General features: G+C 47.8%; 1 protein-coding gene across 8 annotated transcripts in view; it reads left to right on the top strand.

The window, feature by feature from the left end:
- The window catches only part of PDE8A (phosphodiesterase 8A), a 157885-nt gene extending 133584 nt beyond the window's left edge, over positions 1–24301 (top strand). For all 8 annotated transcript variants that reach the window (XM_053272962.1, XM_053272966.1, XM_053272959.1 and 5 more), the window contains exons 9-22: positions 2653–2741; positions 5393–5444; positions 5537–5579; positions 8047–8124; positions 8857–8927; positions 10254–10418; positions 14091–14139; positions 14408–14543; positions 15638–15836; positions 16845–17062; positions 17927–18059; positions 20230–20397; positions 21257–21386; positions 23218–24301. In XM_053272962.1, coding sequence (XP_053128937.1) covers positions 2653–2741; positions 5393–5444; positions 5537–5579; positions 8047–8124; positions 8857–8927; positions 10254–10418; positions 14091–14139; positions 14408–14543; positions 15638–15836; positions 16845–17062; positions 17927–18059; positions 20230–20397; positions 21257–21386; positions 23218–23324 — 1638 coding nt within the window. In that variant the 3' untranslated portion in view covers positions 23325–24301. The remainder of the gene's footprint in view (positions 1–2652; positions 2742–5392; positions 5445–5536; positions 5580–8046; positions 8125–8856; positions 8928–10253; positions 10419–14090; positions 14140–14407; positions 14544–15637; positions 15837–16844; positions 17063–17926; positions 18060–20229; positions 20398–21256; positions 21387–23217) is intronic.
- The last annotated feature ends 942 nt before the right edge of the window (positions 24302–25243 follow it).

Here is a 25243-nt window from a genome sequence, read left to right as displayed (position 1 = left end):
CCCAAAATATTGTTTACACTGGCTGGCAGCAGCTTGTCCTTGGTTTCAGGGAGGAGTCTTTCCCAGCCTTACCTGGAGACAATAGGGAGTGAACCTGGGATCTTCTGCATGCAAGCATGCAGATGCTCTGCCACTGATCCATGGCCCCATCCTCTAAGACAGGGTTCCCAACCAGTGTTCCCTCTAACAGAGGTTCCCAGATGTTGTTGACTACAACTCCCAGAATCCCCAGCTGCAATGTCTTTTGCTTGGGGATTGTGGGAGTTGTAGTCAATAACATCTGGGGATCCCTGTTAGCAGGAACATTGTTCTCAACTGGTGGTACTCCAGAGGTTGATGAATGACAACTCTCATCATCCCCAGGGATGACAGGAGTTTCGGTTCAGCAACTTCTGGAGGACCACCGGTTGGGAACCCCTGCTCTAAGGGGAATATCTTACCTTGTTCATATGTAGTCTCCCGTCCAAATGCCAACCAAGCTGGACCCTGCTTAGCAAAAGGGACAATTCATGCTTGCTACCACAAGGCCAGCTCCACTCCCTGCCCTGCTGGCACCCCAGTAATCTGCCGCTTGAGGCAACCGCCTCACCCTGCCTCATGGAAAGGCCGCCCCGGTCTCGCCCCACTGAGGGCAGCAGAAAGAACAACACGGAGGCAGCCTGATGAAAGGAGAGGGTCATCCTCCTGCTGGTGCAGGAACACAGTGGCTGGGTTGCCTCTTCAAAGAGGCAGCACACGTCACAGCATGCGTGTAACCCCGTGTGAGTCAGGTGAGATAAGTGGGCGATGGTGGAGGCCACACGGAGGTGGTTGCGTTTGGCGGAGAGGCGACAGTGAATCACAGGCACGATGAACGTCTCAGCGTGAATGCATCCAGAAGTTGATGCAAGGAGGGGATGACTCATGGTGTGTGCATCAAAGCCCAGGAAATGCTCCCGTTACCATATGCATCTGGCCATGAGCATAAGTGTCAGCATGTTCCCAAGAGTGTGTTCAAACATGTCAGCAGAACAAAGGCTGAAATGTCTGTGTGCTGTGCCAGCCAAGAGTGCCTTTGATTTGATTATAGTCGGAATGAACAACAGTGCTAGAACTAATTGGGCACATAGGAAGCGGCCTTATACCGAGTCAGACCGTTGGTCCATCTCAGCTCAGTATTGTCTACACTGACTGGCAGCAGCTCTCCAAGGTTGCAGGCAGGAGTCTCTCCCAGCCCTACCTGGAGATGCTGCCAGGGATTGAACCAGGGGCCTTCTGCATGCAAAGCAGATGCTTTGCCCCGGGCTGTGACCCCATCCCCTAAACGAAACCTTCATATTCGGAGGCTGTATTCAGAACATATGAAGCTGCCTTATTCTGAGTCAGACTATTCATTCATCTAGCTCAGCATTGTATGCGCTGACTGGCAGCAGCTCTCTAAAAAGCAGGAGCCTTTCCCAGCTCTACCTGGAGATGCTGCCAGGGATTGAACGTGGAAGCTTCTGCATGAAGAGCAGGCACTCTGCCCCTGAGAGGGGTTTGTGGACCAGATTTGTGTCTTCCCACCAAGATCTCAGGGCACCATCTGTGGATTGATCTTGCTTTGTCCTCAAAACAGCCCTGTGGGGTAGCTGAGGGTGGCACAACTTTGGCCCGCCAGCTCTTTTTGGACTACAGCTCCCATAATCCTTAGCCACAAGGGCCAAGGGTCAGGGATTATGGGAGTTGTAGGCCAACATCTGCAGGAGGGCCAAAGTTGCCCCGCCCTGGTTTAGGCTCTCCCAGGTCACCCTGTGGCCTTCACGGCTGAGCGGAAAGCAACTGCAAACCTTTGCTTAAGTCACAGGGCTGCTCAACTTCGGCCCTCCTGCAAATGTTGGCCTACAACTTCCATAATCCCTGGATATTGGCTGCTGTGGCTGAGGATTATGGGAGTTGTGGTCCAAAAACAGCTGGGGGGGGCTCAGTTGAGCAGGCCTGGCTTAAGAAGGAGGACTGCATATGCATTGAGTACCTGGGCAGTGTTTCCTCTAACAGGGATCCCCAGATGTTGTTGACTACAACTCCCAGAATCCCCAACTGCAATGGCTTTTGTTTGGGGATTATGGGAGTTGTAGTCAACAAGATCTGGGGATCCCTGTTAGAGGGAACACTCATTGTACCCAGGGCATCCACCAAAGACTGTCATTACCTAGGAAAGCCTTCTTTCTATGATGCAACGGTAGCCACAGATAAAATGCTTGCCTGTATAAGTGGTCCATGCACACCCTGCCACATGTAAATGCACCAGTCACATCATCCAGCTCAAAGAGAGTGCCTTCGCGGTGGTCGCTTTCACATTGTCGCTGGCCCAGATGCAGTGTGCAAGACATACAAGGACAGGAGAGTGATGGGAAGTGGTAAAGGAGGGAGATCTGTTAAAGAGAAGAGGCAAGATTTTGCCAAGCATTTAAATACATCAACAGAATTCCAGGAAGTCAGGTGTTTTCATGGAGCGCTTCAGTGGCCATCAAGGGGCATCATGTTACATTAAAGATTCGAAATTATGCATTGAGGTAGTATTAAATTTTGTGTGTGTGTGTGTGTGTGTGTGTGTGTGTGTGTGTGTGTGTGTTTGGAACAGCCCGTGAGCTGTTAAGCTGAACATCGTTCTTTCTTGAATCCTGCCTGCAGGAGTGGCAAGGAACCTACTACACCAAAAAGAAAAACGGAGAGAGCATACAACAAACTGCGAAGATAATACCTGTCATTGGACAGGGAGGGTAAGTGCGAAGACCAGCACACCTTCATTTATGATTTATCTGATTGATGATTGATTAAGTGCCGTCAAGTCGGTGTCGACTCTTAGCGACCACATCGATAGTTTCTCTCCAGGATGATCTGTCTTCAGCTTGGCATTCATTGCTGTAGTAATCAAGTCCATCCACCTTGCTGCTGGTTGTCCTCTTCTTCTCTTTCCTTCAACCTTTCCCAGAATTATGGACTTCTCAAGGGAGCTGGGTCTTCGCATAAGGTGCCCAAAGTATGATAATTTGAGCCTGGTCATTTGTGCCGCCTTGAGTGAGAATTCTGGATTGATTTGTTCTATGATCCATTGGTTTGTTTTCCTGGCTGTCCATGGTATCCTCAAAAGTTTTCTCCAGTTCAAAAGCGTCAATGCTTTTTCTATCTTGCTTCTTCAAAGACCAGCTTTCCCATCCATAGAATGTCATGGGGGAAACCATGTTCTGAACGATTCTAATCTTTGTAGGTGTAGCCATGTCACGGCATCTCAGTATCCTTTCCAAGGCTTTCATTGCAACCCTACCTAGTGCTAGTCCAGGCCTGCTCAACTTCGGCCCCACAGCTGTTTTTGGACTACAACTCCCATAATCCCCAGCCACAGTAGCCAATAGCGAGGGATTATGGAAGTTGTAGGCCAACATCTGCAGGAGGGCCGAAGTTGAGCAGGCCTGTGCTAGTCTGTGGCGTATTTCTTGACTGCTGGATCCTTTACTGTTGATGGTCGATCCTAAAAGGCAGAAGCTATCCACCCCTTCAGTGTCTTCATCGTCAATTCCGAGGCTGGTTGCTGTGCCCGTTGTCCTTAGTTTATCTAAGTTTATCATTTATCTAAGATGTTTTATATTCCGCCTTTTCACTGCAAAATAGAAATAGAAATGCAGAGCCCAAGATGGCTTCTGATAGTTTGAAATGCGATGTGAAAAAGAGGAATAAAGCATCAATCGGCAATGAAGCACAGCAATGAAAATCTCCGCACAGTATAGCAGCTACAAATTAAAAGTGTTCTGGAATAAAAATGTGCTTGCTGCCCAGTGAAAGGCTGGTAAGGAGGGAGCTAAATTAGCCTCCCTTGGGAGGGAGTTCTAGGGCAGAGCTGCACAACTTTGGACTACAGCTCCCATCATCCCTGACTGGTGGCTGTGGATGATGGGAATTGTAGTCAAACCATAGCTGGAGGAAGGAAGTTCTGGAGCAAGGCTGCACAACTTTGGCCCTCCAGCTGTTGTTGGATTGCAATTCCCGTCATCCCTGACTAGTTGCTGTGGGTGATGGGAATTGTAGTCCAACGGTAGCTGGAGGGAGGAGGTTCTAGAGCAGGGCTGCACAACTTTGGTCCTCCAGCTGTGATTGGATTACAACTCACATCATCCCTGCGTTTTTGGCTGTGGATGATGGGAGCTGTAGTCTGGCAACAACTGGAGGGGCGAAGTGGGGCAGCCCTGTTCTAGAGCCTTGGGGCAACTTTGGAGAGGATTCTGACTCCTGGGTCCCGACCGAACTGATACTGAACATTGTTGGAACACTTAGCAGGGCCTCCTCTGTTGACCTTAACAGGTGAGCCGCTCGTATGGGAGAAAGCGGTCTTTCAGTTCCCCTGGGGTTGGAGATGGGGCGGCTCTGCCACAGCAGCTGACCCTGCCCACATGTCCTGCGGGACTTCCCCAACAAACCAGCAGGCAGTCAGGAGGGAGATACAGCCATGCTACCAAATAAGCAGCCCCTGGAGAACTGGGCTGCTGGCAATAGTTTAGTGTCGAGTGCAAGATATAATGAGGATTTCAGCCTTCAGTGTGCTTTTTGAAAAAGAAAGTTTCTGGTTCTCATGCTGAAGGCTCACATACTGTAACTAGAATGAGACTTGGGCTGTTTTCCACGGCCTTCGCTCTCGGAGGGGTCGTTGTCCAGAGATGCCAGCAGTTGAACCTGGGATTTTTGACATGTGATACACATGGAACTATGAGCTATGGGGAGCGCTGAGCTATGGCCAGAGGCCCCTTTGCCAAATCCCCCCCCCCATTGAGAGTTGCCCCCCACCCACCAGGTGTCAATCCAGAACACAGAAAGTTGTGTGAACAGACTTGTATCTCTGGCAACAGGACTAAACACAGTGGCAGACCCACCACTGAGCAGACGTGTTCCTTGAATACGGGCCACTCACAGCCAGGGGCCGCTCACCCGCTGCCTCTCCCTCCAGGCCCCCAGTCAACTGCCGCCTCCAGCCACCACGGCCTCCGTGTCTGCGGCAGCGTCTCAGCCTCCGGGAGCCGTGGCAACTTGCTAAGGTTCACCCGGCCTCTATACAGAGACATCACAGCCTGGTGACGGGCCCCGAGCCTACACTGAACTGTAGCCAGGTAGACGTTAGCAAGCCGCTGCGGCTGCTGGAAGCGGTCCCTAAGGCAGCTCTGTGGTCGGGGTCGGGGCAGTGGCAGGGTAGCTTGTGGGTGGATGTGGCAGCAGTGCCTGCGGCAGCCAAATTTTGAACATCCGCTACCACCACCACCACCACCACCAGTGTCATTATGCCACTAACCAAAAAGTAGACCGCTGTGGGGCGAACAGGGCGGCCGCTGCCCTGGCCCGCCTTCCCTGCCTTTATTTTTCATTGCGTACGCTTTCTTTCTTGCAGAAGAATTAGACACTATGTGTCCCTTAGCAGACCTTGCACCGACAACAACAAGGTAAGCAAGACGAGAGATGTCGCTTGCTGGCAGTGGTACGCTCCCTCCCAGCGTGCTCCTGGCTAACTGTCTCTTTCTCCCTCTCATTGCAGGCTGAAAGAGTATGTGAACGTGTTCAGGCCGAGTCCCAGACAGGTAAGATCCTGCAAGTTTGTCCCATGAGAACAGTTGCATTACAGTTCGGCGCACGACCAATCTGCTAGAAGAGTTGTGTAACTGTTGGAAAACATATAACCCGACATGTTTTTGAAATGTTATAATCACTTTGGCTTTAGGCAGTCCGCAGTAATGATTAATACATGTTACAGTGAGAAATGAAGGCCCCTGAAAGACCTTCATTTTAGCTATCAAGATCTGAAAGTTCTCTCTTTCTAATGGGTGCCAAATTAGGAACGTGTGAAACAGCCTTATACGTTATTGATCCATCTAGTCTAACTTACAGTGCCTCTTCAAAATATTTTGGAGATTTCCCTGTCTTATTACTTAAGATCAGTTTTATTTTTAACCAGTCAGAGATTCTGAAACTTGGGGTTCCCAGATGTTGCTGGACTACAACTCCCTGATTACTGAACCACTGGCTTTGAATTGGTTGCTACTTTTTTGTGTTCGGGGCTTCGGTTTGCATTCAAGTCAACCAAGAGAGCTTAGCTTTTTCTTCAGCTCCAGTTCACTGGGGCGGGTGGGGGGGGACAACAACACCTCTCTGAAGCAGTTTTTGGGTTTGCATTCAGGTTTCATTTAATTTCCTGGCTGCCAGGGATTGAATCTCAGGCCTGCTGCAAGCAAAGCAGGTGCCCAGCTACTGTGTAGGAACGTGCATGAATCGTGATTCGCGATTCGAAAAGCGATTCGCAGCACAGCCCTGGCACCTTTAGAAGGGAAGAGAGCAGGTCCAAACCTGCTCCTCCACCGCTCGCTGCAGCTTCCTGTATTGGTGGCGTTCCCCCCAGCTACCATTACATGCCAGTAGCGATCCCCCCAGCTGCCCTCGTGCGACGGTGGCATGCATATGGCGGAGGAGGGTGTTTGGAAGGGTGTCAGCTCCTCTTCTTCCAAAGAGACTGCAGCAGTGTAGTCTGTGACCACGCAGGCTCCTAAATCACAGAGTGAGATCTGAAGTTTCCAGCTCATCACTCAGACTTTTAGAGACTCCAGTCTCCCTCAGGGCACAAGGTGATGAAAACGAGCTCCCAGCCAAGAGACTTGAACTCGATTACACCGTGCTGGAGAAGCAATAATATTTGGATCGCCATAAAATAGTCTTCCAGGAGGAAGACTAAATAAATGGAAACTAATCTGCTCCAGGCAAATGTGTTTCAAAGAGAAATCAAGGCAACCATGACTATTTAATGGGTGCTTAGGAGAAGGCAATCCCCATTTCCCTTCCTAGTCCTAGGAAACAGCTCGGTTAAATATGTCAAGGGCAAAATCTGTGTTGTGTTGTGGCTGGGTTAGAACCCGAAGGACGTGTTTATTGGCTTCTTCTGTAATGACCGCAGGTGTTGGGTAAAGGCAAAGGGAGTTGGCTGTCACCTTTCATGCTGATGTCGATGTTGGGAACTTTTGGAGCAGAGTGAATTGTCAGCAGTTTAATATGATGTATGGATTGGTTTTAACACCAAGAATGCCATTTGGATTTTCCTCTGTCTGTGCCAAAATGTCTTGGGTCAGCTCTGTCCTGAGCAAAAAAATGGCCAGAGATAGAAAGGGGTGCAGAAACAACGATTCCTCTGGCTGCCTTATGGCCCCTGTGACATTAGTAACAGTACCAGTCAGGACTGCTTGATCAGTACCTGAGTTGAGGTTGAGCCAAGCAACTTGTTAAAAGCTTGCAGAAAATACAAACTGTTTAAACACAAAATATTTATCTTTAATTTATATCCCACTTTTCCTCTGAGGAGCCCAGTATATAGTTATGTTTATCCTCACAACAACCCTGTGATGTAGGCTGGCCTGAGAGATAGGTGACGTGCCCAGAGTCACCCAGTGAGTTTCCTGGATGAAGGGGAGTTTGAACTTGGGTCCCCCTGGTCCCAGACTAAGCCTGCTCAACTTTGGCCCACCTGCAGGTGTTGGCCTACAACTCCCATAATCCCTGGCTATTGGCTACTGTGACTGGGGATTATGGGAGTTGTAGTCCAAAAGCAACTGGGGGGGCCTAAGTTGAGCAGGCCTTTACCAACACCCTAACCACTATACCGCACTGGCTCATTTTAATATTTTGAAGATTTTAGATGTTTTTGTATTTTATTTTAGCTTTATTTTCTTTAAATGTGCTTTAAATTGTATGTTTTTATTCAGTTGCTGCTGTTCTGTTGTTTTATTTTATGAGCTGCCCAGAGAACAATTGTTATGAGGCAGCTAACAAATACTTAAACCCAATACAGCTTATATTGGTTATGTTGGTGCTCCAATAATCTGCCACCTGAGGCAACCACCTCACCTCGCCTCATGAAAGGGCCGCCCCTGACTCCTGGGCCAATGAGTCTGGCTAAAGCGCTGCTTAGGATTCAGATCTCACACTGCTTCAGTTTGACTTTCACCTTTCAAAATGGGAATTATCCACCCTCACAGTGATCGTGTCCCTTCCCTGCCTCCACAGATATCCAGACTTGCAGACACAAAGACAGAAGGAAAGGCTCTTTAGATGTCCGATCTACCACGTCTCGGGGCAGCGATGGTATGTTTTGTTGTTGTTTGCATCTTTTGAAATCTGCTTTTTCTGTCTTTGACACTCTTGAACCCCAATCAAAAGTTCTCCTTGCAGAATGTTCTCTTTGTCAGAACTTTCTCTTCAAGTTCATTGAAATTTTATCATCTTGGTTTAGAAACTGGAGCATCTATCATGTCAGCTATAAGATGGGAATGGGATCAGGCAGCTCAGACCCAATGTTCCCTCTAACAGGGATTCCCAGATGTTGTTGACTACAATTCCCAGAATCCCCAACTGCAATTTATTTAATTCAGTGGCTTTTGTTTTGGGATTCTGGGAGTTGTAGTCAACAATATATGGGAATCCCTGTTAGAGGGAACACTGCTTCAGACCCACACAAACATGTGAATACTTAATTAGACAGGGCACAGGATCCAACTATTCTTGCTGGATTATTCACCCCCATGAAAGAAGAGAAGGAAAACATCCAACAGTGTGGTCGAAAACGGATTTAAAAATAAATAAATCCTGACATGTCTCAAGCTGCCGATTCTTTTTCTTTTTCCCAGTACTAGAATATCAAAACATTTAAGAGAAACAGAGTTGAATACTGTCTGCCATGTGTCTTCATACCAAATCTAGCCCTTGGGTAGGTTTTAGCCTTATATCTGATGATGGGCATCCTAGCTGAGATGGCGGTGTGCTCACATCAGGAATGCTGACACCATTCACTCATTTTGTCCCGTTTCCCTTGCATAGGCAGTTCACAGAGAAGACACTCATCTATGGCCAGGATACATTCCATGACTATCGAAGCACCTATTACCAAGGTAAGGCGCCATGCGGGGGTGGAGCTATATTAGGGCGGATGGGTTTAAAGAACCTAAGGCGTCTTGTGTCCAGGAACCTCCGGGCATCTGGGTGGAGCCACCACCCGCCCTGCTCCCCTCTCCAGCTGGCCGGGGCTCCCGCTGGAGCTGGCCGCCTGCTGCTGCCAGCCGCCTCCTTCGGCCACTCACCTAGCTCCCAGGCTCCTCCTCCTTCCATTGGCTGGGCTCCCGGCCAATGGAAAGTGGGTGCGCCCCTGCTCCCAATGGGACAATGGAGGCAGAGGTGGCTGGCAGCCGCAGAGGGGCTGCTGGGTGGGCAGCCAGTTGGAGTGGGGGGACGAGCAGTGGGGGACTTGTTTGGGGTTGCACATGGCATGCGTGCACTGTCTTGAGGGGCACTGCTACGAGTGGGGAGGCCTCCTGTGTTCACACAGCCCCACTCTTCCCCCGCTACACCTTTGGTGCCCGGTTGAGTTTCTGGTCCTGCTAGTCTATTACCGTAAGCGTGCCTTAAACAACAACAAATATTTATATACCACTTTTCAACAAAAGGTTCCAAAGTGGTTTACATAGAGAAATAATAAATAAATAAGATGGATCCCTGTCCCCAAAGGGCTCACAATTTAAAAAATAAACATGATAGACACCAGCAGCAGTCTCTGTTAAAGACGAACCTATTTATTTTGGCATAAGCTTTTGTGGATGAGAGCCCATAGTGGGCACGAAAACTGTGGTTACAAGCCAAAAGCTAACTCTGGTTCACCTCGCCAAACTCCAGTTGGAACCTTCCGTTATCTCTTAAGTTTTGCCAACAACTGAGGTTTTGCTGCTGAAACTTTATGCCCGAATGCTGACTCAGCTATAACCACGGTTTCATGCCTATTCCAAACGCCAATCCTAGAAGTGGGAATATGCCCCAGCGGCCGTCAGCAGGGAGGGGCTCCCCTTTCCTTCAACTGGAGCTTGGCTGGCCACAGTTTGGTGAAATCTGTGATGTAATTTGGAGTTAAGAATTGAAACCACGGCCATGCTTTAGTCCAGTTAACTTGTATGTCTGAACTGGGCCACAGTATACTTTAGTAGACACAAGTGTGTGTATATATAGTGGTTATTTACTGTTTGGGATATTTCTCTGTTATTCATTGAACATCTTCATTCATATTGTCATTTATTGTATATATTTACCTATATTATATGTGTACTACTTTGAATATTTAGATTTGTTTGTACCTTGCTATCACATATTTTGTGATTATAATTTTTTTATTTCCGGTCAATAACGGTAATAAACAAGTCTGAATCTGAATCTACTTTCTTTCATCCTAGGTAATAAATATAATCAATGCTGCACAAGAGAGTAGTCCCATGCCAGTTGCTGAAGCCTTAGACCGCGTCCTCGAGATCCTGAGGACCACCGAGTTGTACTCCCCACAGCTTGGGACAAAGGATGAAGACCCCCACACAAGTGACCTTGTCGGAGGTTTGATGACGGTCAGTAGAAACTACTACTACTAATAATAATAATAATATTTAGATACCGCTTTTCAACCAAAGTTCTCAAAGTGGTTTACATAGAAAGATAATAAATAAAGATGACACTCTCTCCTCAAAGGATTCACAATCTAACAATCTAAAAAGAAACTCAAGGTAGACACCAGCAACAGCCACTGGAGGGATGCTGTGTTGGGGTTGGATACAGCCAGTTGCTCTCCCCCTGCTAAATATAAAAGAAACACCACTTTGAAAGGTGCCTCTCTGCTCAGTTAGCAGGGGGATAACTGGTTCTGGGTGCGCATTGTGGAGCCTTAATTGAGAGACCACAGGATGTGGTGCAGTGCAGTTATTTTTAAATTGAGTTCCAAACTGGGCTTCTTCGGAAGGTTATCAGCTCTTTTTTAGTAAGATGATCAGTAATGGCAGGCAAATTTCCGTGAGAGACAAATTACATGTTACACTGGTGAGGTCCAATAAGCCTTGAGAGTCCCCTGCATGAACTGATGGAATGCCCTAGTACATGTCTCAGAATCAGGGGCGTAGCCAGCCCGCCGGCGGCCCGTGTGTGGCCGCGGCGGGCGCCCCAATAGCCCCGCCCCCTGCGCCTGACGTCAGATGCGGGGGGCGTGGTCTGGCTCCCGAACGGAGCCTTGAGGCTCCGTTCGGGAGAAACAGCTTAACTGCTGAAGGGGCCACGCGGCCCCTTCGGCAGTTAGACGAAGGCTGGTGCTACGTTGGCAGCGCAGCCCAGGAGCGGCTCTTCCCTGCAGGGAAGAGCTGCTTCTGGGCTGCACTGCGAACGCAGCACCAGTCTTAGCTCCTGAAGGGACCGCGCGGCCCCTTCCGGAGCTAGTTAGGCTGGTGCTGCGAACGCAGTGCCAGCCTTTGTTTAGCTCCCGAAGGGGCTGTGCGGCCCCCACTTGGAAGCTAAACTACCGCCCCCGCATCTGACGTCAGACGCGAGGGGCGTGTCAGGGCCGCGAATGGCGGCTCCTGATTGGGCACGGCACGGTTTCTTTGAACCCGTTCGCCCAATTATAGCTCCGCCCCTGCCCAGAATCCTTTGCAGTACCTTTGCAATCCTTTGCAAATTCATGGAGGACAGGTCTATCACTGGCTACTAGTCTGAGGGTTATAGGCCACCTCCAGCCTCAAAGGCAGGATGCCTCTAAAGCCCCCATGTGGGGGAGCAACAGCAGGAGAGAGGGCATGCCCTCAGCTCTTGCCTGTGGGCTTCCGAGGGGCATCTGGTGGGCCACTGTAAGAAACAGGCTGCTGGACTAGGTGGGCCTTGGGCCTGATCCAGCAGGGCTGTTCTTAGGTTCCTATGTACTGTGGCAAACTCTTGAGGGTTCCATAGCAGATAAGTTAATATGGAAAATCTTCCATGAACACAGAGAGTTTATGTCATGTATTGGACAGAGTGGTGCACTTCAACTTAATCTAACAGATTAATCCAGGGGTTCGTAAAGTTGGGTCTCCAAATGTTGGACTACAACTCATATGAAGTCCACAATGATCAAAGCCTATTATGGCTGGGGGTGATGGGAATCCAACACCATAGGACACAGGAAGACCATAGGAAGCTGCCATATACTGAGTCAGACCATTGGTCTATCTAGCTCAGTATTGTCTTCACAGACTGGCAGCAGCTTCTCCAAGGTTGCAGACAGGAATCTCTCTCAGCCCTATATTGGAGATGGAAGGGAACTTGGAACCTTCTGCTCTTCCCAGAGCGGCTCCATCCCCTAGAGGGGACTATCTTACAGTGCTCACGCTTCAAGTCTCCCTTTCATATGCAACCAGGGCAGACTCTGCTTAGCTAAGGGGACAAGTCATGCTTGCTGCCACAAGACCAGATGTGGTTGGGTCCTCCATCTGAGGACCCAACCAATATCTGAGGACCCAAGTTTGAGAACTCTGGGATTAATCTATTAAACATTTCAGGTCTGGACACAAGGGCTTCCTTTAGGAGTGAGATGAATTTCTAAGTATTATAAAGTATATTCTCCATTGAATGCATCAAAGAAATTGTTATTATTGATTTATTTATTTATGATTTATTTATTGAACATATTAATATACCACCAAAAACTCATGTCTCTGAGTAGTTTACAATTAAAAACACACACATTAAAAACCACAAACATAAAAAAATTAGAACAATTTAAAATTTAAAAACCATCTTAAATGATAGCTTACTATTCATTTATTTATTACATTTATATCCCCCCCCCCCACTTCCTCAAAGGAGCTCAGAGCAGCATGCATGGTTATTCTTTCACCTCTTCTGTCCTTACAACAGCCCTGTGAGGTAGGCTAGGCTGAGAGGGAATGAATGGCCAGTGAGCTTCAGAGCTGAGTGGGAATTTGAACTGGGTTTCCCCAGTCCTAGCTCAACACTCTAACACCACACTGGTTCCCTTCACGTTACCCAGGCTTTGATTTTGGAAGGTGTACCTAAAAGCTTTATTTCGCAGCAGAGTTTTTGAAAGAATTGTTAAACAGCTTTAAGAGACAGGCAGCCTTCCCTTCCAAGTAGCAAAGCTCCAGTCTAATTGATTTATTGTTCTTAAAATAGAAGCCAGATGCAATAACAGGCACAGAGGAGCCATAGCCTCCTGTTTCACTTATTACGTTATACTGGACATGTTGCATTAGAAGTCTATGGCTGTAATCCTAGACAGCTGTGTGCCCAGGTGAAGGAGAGGTGTGTGCACATCTGGAGATAACATTTTTTTAAATGCAATCATTAACTTGTCTGAATTATCAAACCAGTTTTAAACAGAAAAGCAACCTGCTCATACAGCTGAGTCACATGATGCTGCGTTCAGGATGTATCTGGCTGATGAGGTTAAGCCACCTTTAAAGCTGAACAGTGGCTTGCCTCTTTGGCTTTAAGGGCAGCAAGAATGCTTTCCAAGAAAGCTTTCACTGTACGCATAGTCCAAATAAGCTTATATTTGTGTTTAGTTTATTTATTTAAAATATTTCTACCTTGTCCTTCAGGACAGGTCCTCTCAGGGCAGCTATTAACAACCAGATACATCAGATAAAAACTGCAAAAATAAATCAATTGCAATATGAAACAGTAGAAACAGAAGTACAGCAGTCAAGGAAAACACCAGCTGAAATTGGCAATTGAAAGCTTTCTGGAGGCATATAAACAGTCTGCCTTTCAGCCAAGGCTTCTGAGCACATTGACAAAAAATATATACGATAAAATGACAAGCAATCTAATCCAACTACCAATAAAAAATCAAGGCATCAGCATTTCAACAGCCATTAACATCTGGAGCATCTACTCTAGAAAGGCAAACTGTCTCTGGAACAATATTGCTTTCTCTTGCCTTCTAAATGATATGCAGAAAATTGGCCAGGCAAACCTCTCTAGTCACAGAATTCCGCCCCAAACCATTATAGCCATTGCTCAGTGGCAGAGCATCTGCTTTGCACGCAGAAGGCCCCAGGTTCAATCCCTGGCAGCATCTCCAGGAAGGGCTGGGAAAGACTCCTGCCTGAAATCCTAGAAAGCTGCTGCCAGCCAGTGTAGACAATACTGAGCTAGCTAGATCAGGGGCCTGGCTCCTTGGTATAACCTAACTTCCTATGTTTCCTGTACTAATTATTACCTCTCCCCTGCACCCCGCTCCATTGTTTCCTAAACAGGATGGTCTACGAAGATTATCAGGGAATGAGTATATCTTATCAGCAAAACGTGAGTTTTTTTCCTCATTGCCATTTCACTGTATTAGAAAGCGTAACCTTCCACTCTTCAATTTTTGGTAAAGCACAGCCAGAGGATTTCTTTTTTAAAATCTCTGTATAATTTTTGAACAGGGTGCTTCTGTCCCTAGCAATCGGGCAATTGTCATGACGTGGGAGGCAGCTCAATAAAAAGAACCTATAAAAAGAATAAAAAGAATGTATCATTTAAGAATGGTCCAAAAACTGTAATTTTCTTCTCCCTGTGTATTATTTCATAGAAACTCATCAGGTTCCAGGCAGTTTAATCTCACCTATTTCCCTTAATGACATACCACCCCGGATAGCACAAGCAATGGAAAATGAAGAATATTGGGACTTCAACATCTTCGAATTGGAAGCAGCGACCCATAAAAGGTTGGCTTATTAGCAAAAAAGCGGCAGACGGCAAAGAATTGGCTGCTGTAGCCACCCAGGCGGTGATGCTAGTTTTATGTGTAGCAAGCACTTAACACATGTTTCAGGAAGGCTTGTAAACTAGCTAGCCTTCTGGTCACCTGTGGAAATAACCATACAATTATCCAGGCGACTAGAAAGGAAGCGTTGCAAAGGTTTGTCTGTATTTTTCTTTTCAACTGCAAGTAGGGATGTCTGGCCAGGCAAGTTTGCAACTTGGGAGGAGGCAATATTTGCGGGGAGGCAAGAAACTTGGGGAGAGGTATTTACCCGACTGATTTTTGGCAATGCTCTCTCTCTATCCGTTCAGTCGTGTCCAACTCTCGGTCACTCTATGGATCAAAGCACTCCATGCCATCCTATCTCGGACAGCTTCCTTTAATTCCGCCCCGGTCATTCCAGTGTCATTTTTTATAATATCCAGCCACTGAGTACAAGGCTGTCCCCGTCGCTTTCTCCTGCTGATCATTCCCATCATTATTATTATTATTAATATTACATTTATATCCCGCTCTTCCTCCAAGGAGCCCAGAGCGGTGTACTACATACTTAAGTTTCTCCTCACAACAACCCTGTGAAGTAGGTTAGGCTGAGAGAGAAGTGACTGGCCCAGAGTCACCCAGCTAGTATCATGGCTGAATGGGGATTTGAACTCGGATCTCCCCGGTCCTAGTCCAGCACTCTAACCACTACACCATGCTGGCTAATTGTCTTTTCGAGTGAATCAGCTCACATGACATGACCAAAAGGATAATTGGCAGTGCTATATTCTGGCATTGTTTAGGTGCCCCCAAGAATTGATATCCTAGGCAACTGCCTAGGTCTGCCTAGTGGATGAGCTGAGCCCTGCCAAACGCTGCTTGTTGTGCTGCAGAATGGAAATTCTGTTTATCTGATAAATATATTTCTGAGGCGAAGGCACCAGATGCCCTTCAACCCTGACATTTTTTTGCATTTAATACCACAAGACTGCTTTGCAAGGTTTGGGGTGGTGGTTGCTTTTTCCCCTCCTCATTTTGCATCCAGTGCAGTTTCTGCCTTCTGTTTCCCTCCAGGCCTTTGGTTTATCTCGGTCTCAAAATGTTTGCTCGCTTTGGAATCTGCGAGTTCCTGAACTGCTCGGAATCGACTCTGCGGTCGTGGCTGCAAATCATTGAAGCCAATTACCACGCGACCAACTCCTATCACAACTCAACCCACTCTGCTGACGTGCTGCACGCCACGGCCTATTTCCTTTCTAAAGAAAGGGTCAAAGTAAGTCTGGCTTCTCGGGAGAGACAGAACAGGAAAGGAGCTGGGGTAGAGACGCGCCTGGTTAGGCAGCCTGTGGAGGAGGGCGTTTTTTGTTTTTAAAAAGGCAAAAGGGGCGACCCTCTTCGCCCCCCCCATCACTGCAGCTGCCACCGCCCCCCAATTTTGCCACCGTAGGCAAATGCCTACTCTGCCTCTCCTTTAATCCGTCACTGCCTACGACTCCCATAATCCCAGGCTATTGGCACCGTGACTGGGGATTATGGGAGTTGTAGTCCGGAAACAGCTGAGGGGCCAAAGTTGAGGAGGCCTGATGTAGAGCCCTTGTTCCACATGAGGCCTACAAGGTTCCTTGGGTCCCGCCCCGTGCCCTGACTTTGCTCATGGGAAGGAAGTTTTCAATACCTGGCCTCTGTTTAAAACTGTTTAAAACCAGGAGCTTTCCCAGACAGCAGGCTTTATAGCGGGTTTTCTGCGAGGCTTTACTGCAAGTTCAAAGTTGCCCCCAAAAACGACACGAAAAGTGGATTTTTTTACCCCCGATATAAATCGAGCTACAGTCCAGTGCAGAATGAAAAACCCGAATCGTGTGCGAAATGCTCCCTGATAGCTCACAGGGACTTCGGGGTAAATTTGGCCAATATGTTAACACACCCCTCCATTCAAGGAGAGGTATGAACTAAAAGCCAGGTGTGAAAAGCTTCCAGGATTTGCTGTCACATGGGAACTCAGCAAATCCCAGCTTGTAACTCAGGGGCTCTCAAATGTGGATTCCCAGATGCAGTTGGACTACAACTCCCATTAGCCTTTGGCAGGGCTGGGAAAGATTCCTGCCTAAAACTTTGAAGAACTGCTGCCAGTCAGTGTAGACGGTCCTGAGACAGATGGACCAGTGTTCTGACTCAGCAGAAGGCAGCTCTGTACCTAAAAATGGTCCAGGCCCAGGGTGGCATTTCAGGTGTCCGCCCTGGCCCCCTAAAGAAGAAATCTGTTCTCTTTTCTCTGCCCCAGCAAACTTTGGATCCCATTGATGAAGTTGCTGCTCTGATTGCTGCCACCGTGCATGACGTGGACCACCCAGGTCGAACCAACTCCTTCCTCTGCAACGCAGGAAGTGAGCTCGCCATTTTGTACAACGACACTGCGGTGCTGGAGAGCCATCATGCTGCACTGGCCTTCCAGCTCACCACCCGGGACGATAAATGCAATATTTTTAAAAACATGGAGCGGTGAGTGTTGCCACCAGTGATTTCTGCCGTGCTTTCGCTACAGAGTCTACATATCCTACAATATTATTATTGAAAGGCATCATCTCAGACTGTGCGGGAGATGGCCATGGTAAACCCCTCCTGTATTCTACCAAAGGCAACCACAGGGCTCTGTGTTGCCAGGAGTCCACACCAACTCGACCGCACAACTTTACCTTTTACCCCCCCTAGAGATGGCAAAGAGGTGATCACATTGCGAGATTTGCAACTTTCAATGTGTTGTCATGCTTTTATTGGGCTGACCGTTGGGCCTGCAGTGGCCAAATTTGCAATGGTGTTTTAAAAGCTTTGAAAAGTTTTTAAAACAGAAAATCGACTATTAAAGTGTATCAGTGTTGTCAGAGGAATGGAGATAAACATTGGCAGGAATGTCCTCCAAAGGTTACTCCATGGAGAGATTGCAACAATTTCTTCAATCTTACTCCAGTCCTGACCCTTTGTGCAAAAAGGACTGCCATTTTACCCTAATCGTTTGGAGGTGGGCATAAAGAAGGGGTGATAATACCCAGAAAGCTGTAAGTGCAAAACAGTGCTATCCCCTGTTTTGTGCACATTGCTAACAATCACGGTAAGCTTTCATCCCCTGTGATGGTACCGATCGCCAAGGTTTGTGGGCCTGCCTCATGGATTAATTGGTCAATCCACTTGAATGTATTAACTGACTTAAAGGCAGGAGGACTGAGCCACGTAAAACTGTCGGGTTGGTTAGCAGCCGTAGTAAATAATGGAGCAGTGCATTTATTTTCAAATTCTCTTTGATCCGAATGTCTCTTGGGCCAGCTGATGACTGGTGCGTCAGCTCAGACATGTGCTGTCTTTCCGCAGGAACGAATATCGAAGCCTCCGGCAAGCCATTATTGACATGGTACTGGCCACGGAGATGACCAAGCACTTTGAGCACGTCAACAAATTCGTCAACAGCATCAACAAGCCCTTGGCAGCCCTGGAGGAGAACGGGGTGAGCAGAGCCGGGGAAGCGGCCCTTCAGATAAGCAGGAAGAAACCATGCAGGTCTGAGCCAGGCTGGGGTCTCTGCCGAGGCAAGGACCCAGGAGGGGCGAGGCCTTTGGCCATCTGCGAGGGAAGGGGGGTCGTGACCAGTGTCCCCTGTAACAAGGATTCCCAGCTGTGGTCCCAGAATCCATTGCAGCCAGGGATGCTGGGAGTTGTAGTCAACAACAGCTGGGATCAAGAACAGATTCTGTTCTGTGCAGGTGCGCTGGAGCAGTTTGTGTTTTTCAAGGGCCTCTGGGCCAGATGGGCAGGCCTTCTTGGGTGCCCCCTTGACTCGTTGGGTCTAGCCGCTACTGCTAACCTGCCTCACAAGGGGAGGGCATTGTTTCCGAGGATTAGACTTTGTGAGAGAGCAGTGGCATTTCCCAGCAACTCACTTGCCAGCTTTGTCGTAGATTCACACACACACACACCCCACAGAAAGCACTTTTTGCTCCTTGTAATTAAAAGGAGAGATTTCTGCCACCGACGGAGGAGAAGAGAGTAGGAATGGCGATTCCAGCTACTCTGCTGGTCCCTTAACGTGGTGTTTATTTTGCATGGCGGATGGCCGGCTTCCTCCGAGCGAGCCCCAGCCCTTTGTCCCAGCCTATGCGGGGGGTGGCTGTTTTGGCATTCTCAACAAAGGGCTGCTTTGAGTTTCCCTTGAAATCTTTCCATGGATTCAGTGAAAAATTGGCCCCGGCCCAAGTATTTTGAACTCGCTGCCACCAGAGCTGCAGTGGCGCCCACTCCTGGGTTGCGTTGGCCCTCCCGGCAGTTGGCCGTCAGCAAACAATGGGAATCCCAGTGAGAGGCCATTTGGAAACCAGATCAAATGGCAACGCCGAAGAGAGGACGGGGCTTTGGGCTCCAGGATGGAAGTCCAGGTTCTGCCGTGGACAGGATCAAAGCTTTGACTCTGCCTTAATTAACCGAGAAGAGTACTTCCTTCCGACAAAAGGGAGTACTTTTTCACACAACGTATAATCAACCTAAGGAATTCTCTGCCACAAGATGTGGTGACAGCCAACAGCCTGGATGGTTTTAAGATGGGTTTAGGTAAATTCATGGAGTAGCCTATCAATGGCTACTAGTCTGAGGGCTATAGGCCACCTCCAGCCTCAGAGGCAAGGTGCCTCTCAATACCAGTTGCAAGGGAACGACAGCAAAAGAGAGGGCATGCCTTCAACTCTTGCCTGTGGGCTTCCCAGAGGCATCTGGTGGGTCACTGAGTGGAGCAGGATGCTGGACTAGAGGGGCCTTGGGCATGATCCAGCAGGGCTGTTCTTACGTTTTTAGAAATTTCCCCAGTCCCTTCCTCATTAGCACCATTGGAAAATTACATTTTCCCCATAAGAATAACTGGGAAAGTGCCGGGAGAAGAACCCCATCTATAATGGCTCAAAAAATGCACTTAGAACTGTATTGCTAAAGTGAGGGTTGTGGAATAATCTTGGAACATCTGTTCCAAAAGAGTGGCCATCTGGAGACCCCAGTGGAACAGTCTACTTTGTGCAGTGGTGGGCTGTCTTTGGCTGGAGGTTTTCAGACAGAGGCCCGAGGGCCATCTGTCAGGATGCTTCTGCAGATTCTTTCACTGAGCAGCGGGGGTGGACTAGAAGCCCTCCGAGGCCCCTACCAAATCTGACCTTCTAATCCAGGCCTGCTCAATTTAGGGGCCCCCCAGCTGTTTTTGAACTGCAACTCCCATAATCCACAGCCACAGAGACCAATAGCTAGGGATGATGGGAATTGTAGGCCAGCATCTGCAGGAGGGCCAAAGTTGAGCATTCCTGTTCTAATCACACGGACAGGGACTGTATCGTCCATCTAGGCCAGGCCTGCTCAACTTAGGCCCCCCAGCTGTTTGTTTTTTTTTAACTACAACTCCCACAATCCCCTGCCATAGTGGCCAGTAGCCAGGGATTATGGGAATTGTAGGCCAACATCTGCAGGAATGCCAAAGTTGAGCAGCCCTGATCTAGGCCCACGGTTATCAATTTGGGGTGTGTGTGTATGTGTGTGTGTGTGTGTGTGTGTGTGTGTGTGTGTGTGAGAGAGAGAGAGAGAGAGAGGTGTTCATACTTGGATGGTGATGATACGTTTCCCCACACCTTTTTTAATCTGAGAAGAGTTCCAACGGAGATGGAGATCCCATGAAAAACATCCTCACGTCTCCTGAAAACCGAATCCTGATCAAACGGATGCTTATTAAGTGCGCTGATGTCTGCAATCCGTGCCGGCCTCTGGAGCAGTGCATCGAGTGGGCGGGTCGCATCTCAGAGGAATATTTTGCACAGGTGGGTGAGATCCGGTGGTGTGGGGTGGATAGGCTGGCGAAATTCCAGCTGAACCCGAGTGTCCCGTTTTCCTAGGAGGGGGGGAATGTGTGTGAGTAAGGGAGAGGCAGCAGTCCCCCCTCGCCCATGTCTTAAAGATGTGAGTAAGGCAGGGCTTCTCCGAGGTGGGTCCCCCACACTGACGCTGGACTACAACACCCATCATCCCCTGCCATTGTAGCAGGAGTGATGGGAATCGTAGTACCACCACATCTAGGGACCCATGTTTGAGAAGCCCTGGAGTAGGGAATGAATGAAAAAAAGTGTATGACAGACACATTTTATGAATCCACGAAGCTATCTTCGACGGAATCAGATGACTGGTCCGTCTCTCCCAGTACTGTCTGTGCTGACTGACAGCAGCTCTCCATGGTTTCAGACAGAGGTCTTTCCCAGCCTTACCTGGAGATGCCACAGATTAAACCTAGAGCCTTCGACAGACAAAGCATGTGCTCTGACACTGAGGTCTGACCCTTCACGAGTATATGAAGCTGCCTCCTACTGAGCCAGACCATGGGTCTATCCAGCCCAGTATTGTCTGCACGGGCTGGCAGCAGCTCTGCAGAGTTTTAGGCAGGGGTCTCTCCCAACCCTATCTGGAGATGCCAGGGATTGCACTAGACCTCCCGCATGTGTTCTACTACAATGGTTTATTTGTGTGGGGTTTTTTGTCTTGCTTTTCTCCAAGGAGCCGAGGGGGGTGAATGTGGGGCTATCTCATCTCATTCCCACAGAGCACAGCTTAGAGAGGTTTAAATGAATACCCAGGAGCCCATCAAGCATAACTGATGAGCTGACTGTGAAATGACTTTCTTTGCAGACGGATGACGAGAAGAGACAAAGTTTGCCTGTGGTGATGCCTGTTTTTGACAGGAATACTTGTAGTATCCCCAAATCTCAGATCTCATTCATCGATTACTTCATCACCGACATGTTTGATGCTTGGGACGGTAAGCCATTTCTTCTCCCCTTCAGGGCTGATTCACAGGCATTCGAGAGGGGCCCATCCACCTTGGCTTTCAATGAGCGGAGATTCCCTCCTTGTTCCTGGAGGCTTTGGGCCCATGTGCGGCCTCTTCCTTCCACTCCCTGCGGGCTTTTCCTCCCCATGTTGACCTCAGAGCAGATTAAAGGGGAGCAGAGAAGTTTCCTGTGCTTTCCTCCCTTTTCGCCCCTGTGAGTCTGGGTTTGTCAGTGGTTCTGGGAGGGTGAGGCTTCTCCATTCAGCTCTGCCATCCACCCTGCTCACCCACCTCCCCCATCACCAATGCCACAGGGGCATGGCCCAGCACTCCCACCCACTGCCACAGGGTCACCTATCCCCAACATCCCATTCCGGTCCGATAATTCTATAAGCCTCCCGTAGAGCATAAGAACAGCCCTGCGAAATCAGGCCCAAAGCCTGTCTGATGGTCCAGCATCCTGTTTCCCACGAGCTGCTTCTGGGAAGCCTGCAAGAATGCATGATGAGCTCTCCCACCCAGTAACCAATATTCAGGGCCATCCCTGGCAGCTTTTTAAAAGTCTTGAAAGATGCATTTGTTCACCCAAGCTTTTTAACTAGAATTGTGGTTTTTAATGGTTTTGACATTTTTGCCTTAATTTGTTTTATGCCGTTGTAAACCGCCCAAAGACGTATGTTTGGGGCGGTATACAACTATAATAAATTAATAAAATATTGTCTCCAAATCTGGAGGCTGTGTTTTGGTATCATGACCAATCGCTGTTGATAGACCCACCCTCCTTCGTGAATTTGATATATTCTCTTTTAGAATGATCACTACATCTTCTGCCAGTAAATCCCACAAATCATTTGCATGTTATGTGAATGAACGCTTTCTTCTGCCTTTCTAAATCTGCCTCCAATCAATTTTAATGGGTGACCTTGAGTTCTGGTGGTTGTAGGAGGGAGAGAGAAAATGGTGTCTGTCCACTTCTTCCACACCATGCTTAAATGTACACATTTTTATCATGTTCTGCGCCCGCCCCCCAGTCATTTTTTCCTGCAAACTAAGAAGCCCTGGACTACAACTCCCATCATCCCTTCCAATTGGCCACTGTGGTGGGGAGTGATGAGATTTGTAGTCCAACAACAGCTAGAAGGCCTAGCTGTTGCACCTCTGCCCTATACACTTTAAACTTTCCTTCTGGGGAAGGCCCTCTAGCCTTCTGATCATTTTGGTTGCCCTTTTCTCCACCTTAGCCATCAGAGGTGTCAGTAAGCCTCACTTGATCATTGCTCGACTGTGTTATATGATATTGAATAAACAGTGCAGATGATATTTTTCAGAGCGATGGAAATGCTTTTGTCCTGCTCTTAATACACACAATTTACCCATCAATGTTGCACTTCCATCACTGGCAAACTGGTTTGTTTAGAGTTTTCAGAATGTCTCAGAAAACATTCCCTTGCTTTGTCCAAGAAGTGGGCAGATGCAGACATTTTTTGTGTCTTTGTCACTGACACCTATTGGATAGTACCTGTGACATCACCAATAACAGAAGACGGTTCTCTCCCCACTCCTTTCAACTCAGGCCCATGAAAGGTTGGAACTGCTTTTAAAATATAAACACAAGCATTAGTAAATAAAGCTTGCATCAGGCCTCCGTAAGTACATGCTCCTAGCTGCCATTAAAAATCTCCCTTGGCCAAATCAGAGCCACTTGAAGTGTATAAAGAGGCAAGGATGCTTTCACAGCCCAACGTTGCCAGCCACTGGGCCCATTCCCAAGTTGCCCATCTCCCCAGAGTGTCAACAGCTTGTTTCCTTTCTTCTGTAGCGTTTGCGGACTTGCCAAATCTGATGCAGCACTTGGACAACAATTTCAAGTACTGGAAGGGGCTGGATGACAAGAAGCTACGGACACTCCGACCGCCACCAGAATAGCATTGGGCCTCTTGGTGTGTCCGTTGGCCATCTGGAAGCGGGTTCCTTCAAGTGCGCGTTGGATCGTGCATTCTCCAGATTTGTTCCAGTCTCTTCAGTATTACAGTAAGGCCTTCCTGTACTCATCCTTGGGGATCTTGAACGTTCGAGAGAGTCCGGACAGTGGCAAGTGAACTCTCGTCCAGCTCCCATGAAGGGACTCAGTACCACGTGAGCCTTTCAAGCTGAATTACACTGGATTGCTGCAATACCTGTATGGAAGAGGGTGGGTGAGCAAATCTTTTTGTTTTCTCTTGTTTTTGGCATTCCCTTTATGCCAGAATGTGAAGCATGAAGACAGCCTCCTCTTAAAAAGAAGAGATTTTCGCACATGTATCTTCAGATCTGCAAGTGAAGGCAAAATCCCCATCAGCGGTGATGACTCATAACACTTATGAGGATGCTTTTTTAAAATGAGCACTTAAAAAAAGATAGCTTCGTCAGAACAATCAGATATTTGCCATGCAAACCCTCCATGAAGGAGTTTTTTGATCTTCGGAAAAATGGACATCCGTTACTCTATTTTTTCACATCACAGAAGGTGCAATCATTCACTGCTAAGCACTACTGAGAGAAAGTTCTCTTTAAAAGAAATTTAGTAGCAAACGTTCTAAGACCGACCCAACCTGCAAAATATTTTGAAGTTGATCGTTAGCCATCTCTGATAAAAGAAGAAGTTTTATTTATTTTGTTAGATGTTCAATATTTTCTATGAATTTATAAAGACTTTCCAAGCCAAAGCCAACTTTAGATGCATTACAGATTTCCATGATTCATACGCGTTCTGCATTTAATTGATGTACAAAAAAACCTTTTATTTTCATAATACAAAAATGCCGTACAATGAGGACACATTTTTATTGCACTGTAAGGATAGATGTGTATGTTGAACTATTGTCCAATTTTATGTTAATTAAAGTAAGTTTTTATCAAAGGTTCTCGACAGAGAGCTGCAGAGTAATATGAAATGGATGTACCGTCCCAATACTGGCGTTGGACTGTGACTTAAGCAGGAGGAGTTGGAAGTCAAACCAATAATGTTTGCAAGGCTTCCAAATTAATGACAGTCCAGCGTCCCAGTGTACAGAGGCTTCCTGTTCTCTTCTATGAAGAAAAATAGCGATGTGCTTGTATAGAGACTCCCTTTTACTCAAGTGGAGATCTGCTCAAAAAGTGTAACTTCTTACATGTGTGTATGTGTGAATTAGGGCCAGTGAATCATTGCCAGCGAGAGAGCCACACAGAGAGATTGATCCCCCCCCCCCGTACCTCCCGTGGGCATCATCCAGAACTCGTGGCTATGTGTTTGTAAGGGTTTCAGCACAGGGCGCAATACAGTCCTATTAGGGGCAGTGCCTTATCTCAGGGGCAGAACACATGCTTGGCAGGTTCAATCCCTGGCATTTTGGGGCAGCGGTACCATCACAGGACAAATGCTTGTAGTGATTGTTGGCAACATCTACCCCCCTAGAGCTGAAAAACAGGGCAGAATTGTTGCATTGAAAACTGTTTCTGTGTGATCACCCATTTTTTGTCCCTATCTGCAAATGAAGAGGGTAAAACTGCAGTCATTTTTGCACAGAGGAAAGGGTTAGGGGAAAGATGAACCCATTCTCGTACTTTCTCCATGGAGCAATTTCAGGAGGACATTCCTGCCAATTCCATTCCTCTGACCGATAAAACTTGATAGTTGTTTTCATTTTAAAAGCTTTTTCAAACACCATTGCAAATTTGGCCACCACAGGCCTGATGGTCAGGATGATAAAAACATGCCAACACACTGAAAGCTGAAAGTCTGGCAATGCTATCCTATTTTCCTTCTTTAGAGGTATAGGCTTTGCCAAACATCAGAAATCACAATGAGCATTTATCCCCCCAGA

Source organism: Hemicordylus capensis, chromosome 10 (genome assembly GCF_027244095.1).
Source record: "Hemicordylus capensis ecotype Gifberg chromosome 10, rHemCap1.1.pri, whole genome shotgun sequence".
NCBI classification, from domain to species: Eukaryota; Metazoa; Chordata; class Lepidosauria; order Squamata; family Cordylidae; genus Hemicordylus; species Hemicordylus capensis.
This window is presented reverse-complemented; position numbering and strand designations above follow the sequence as displayed.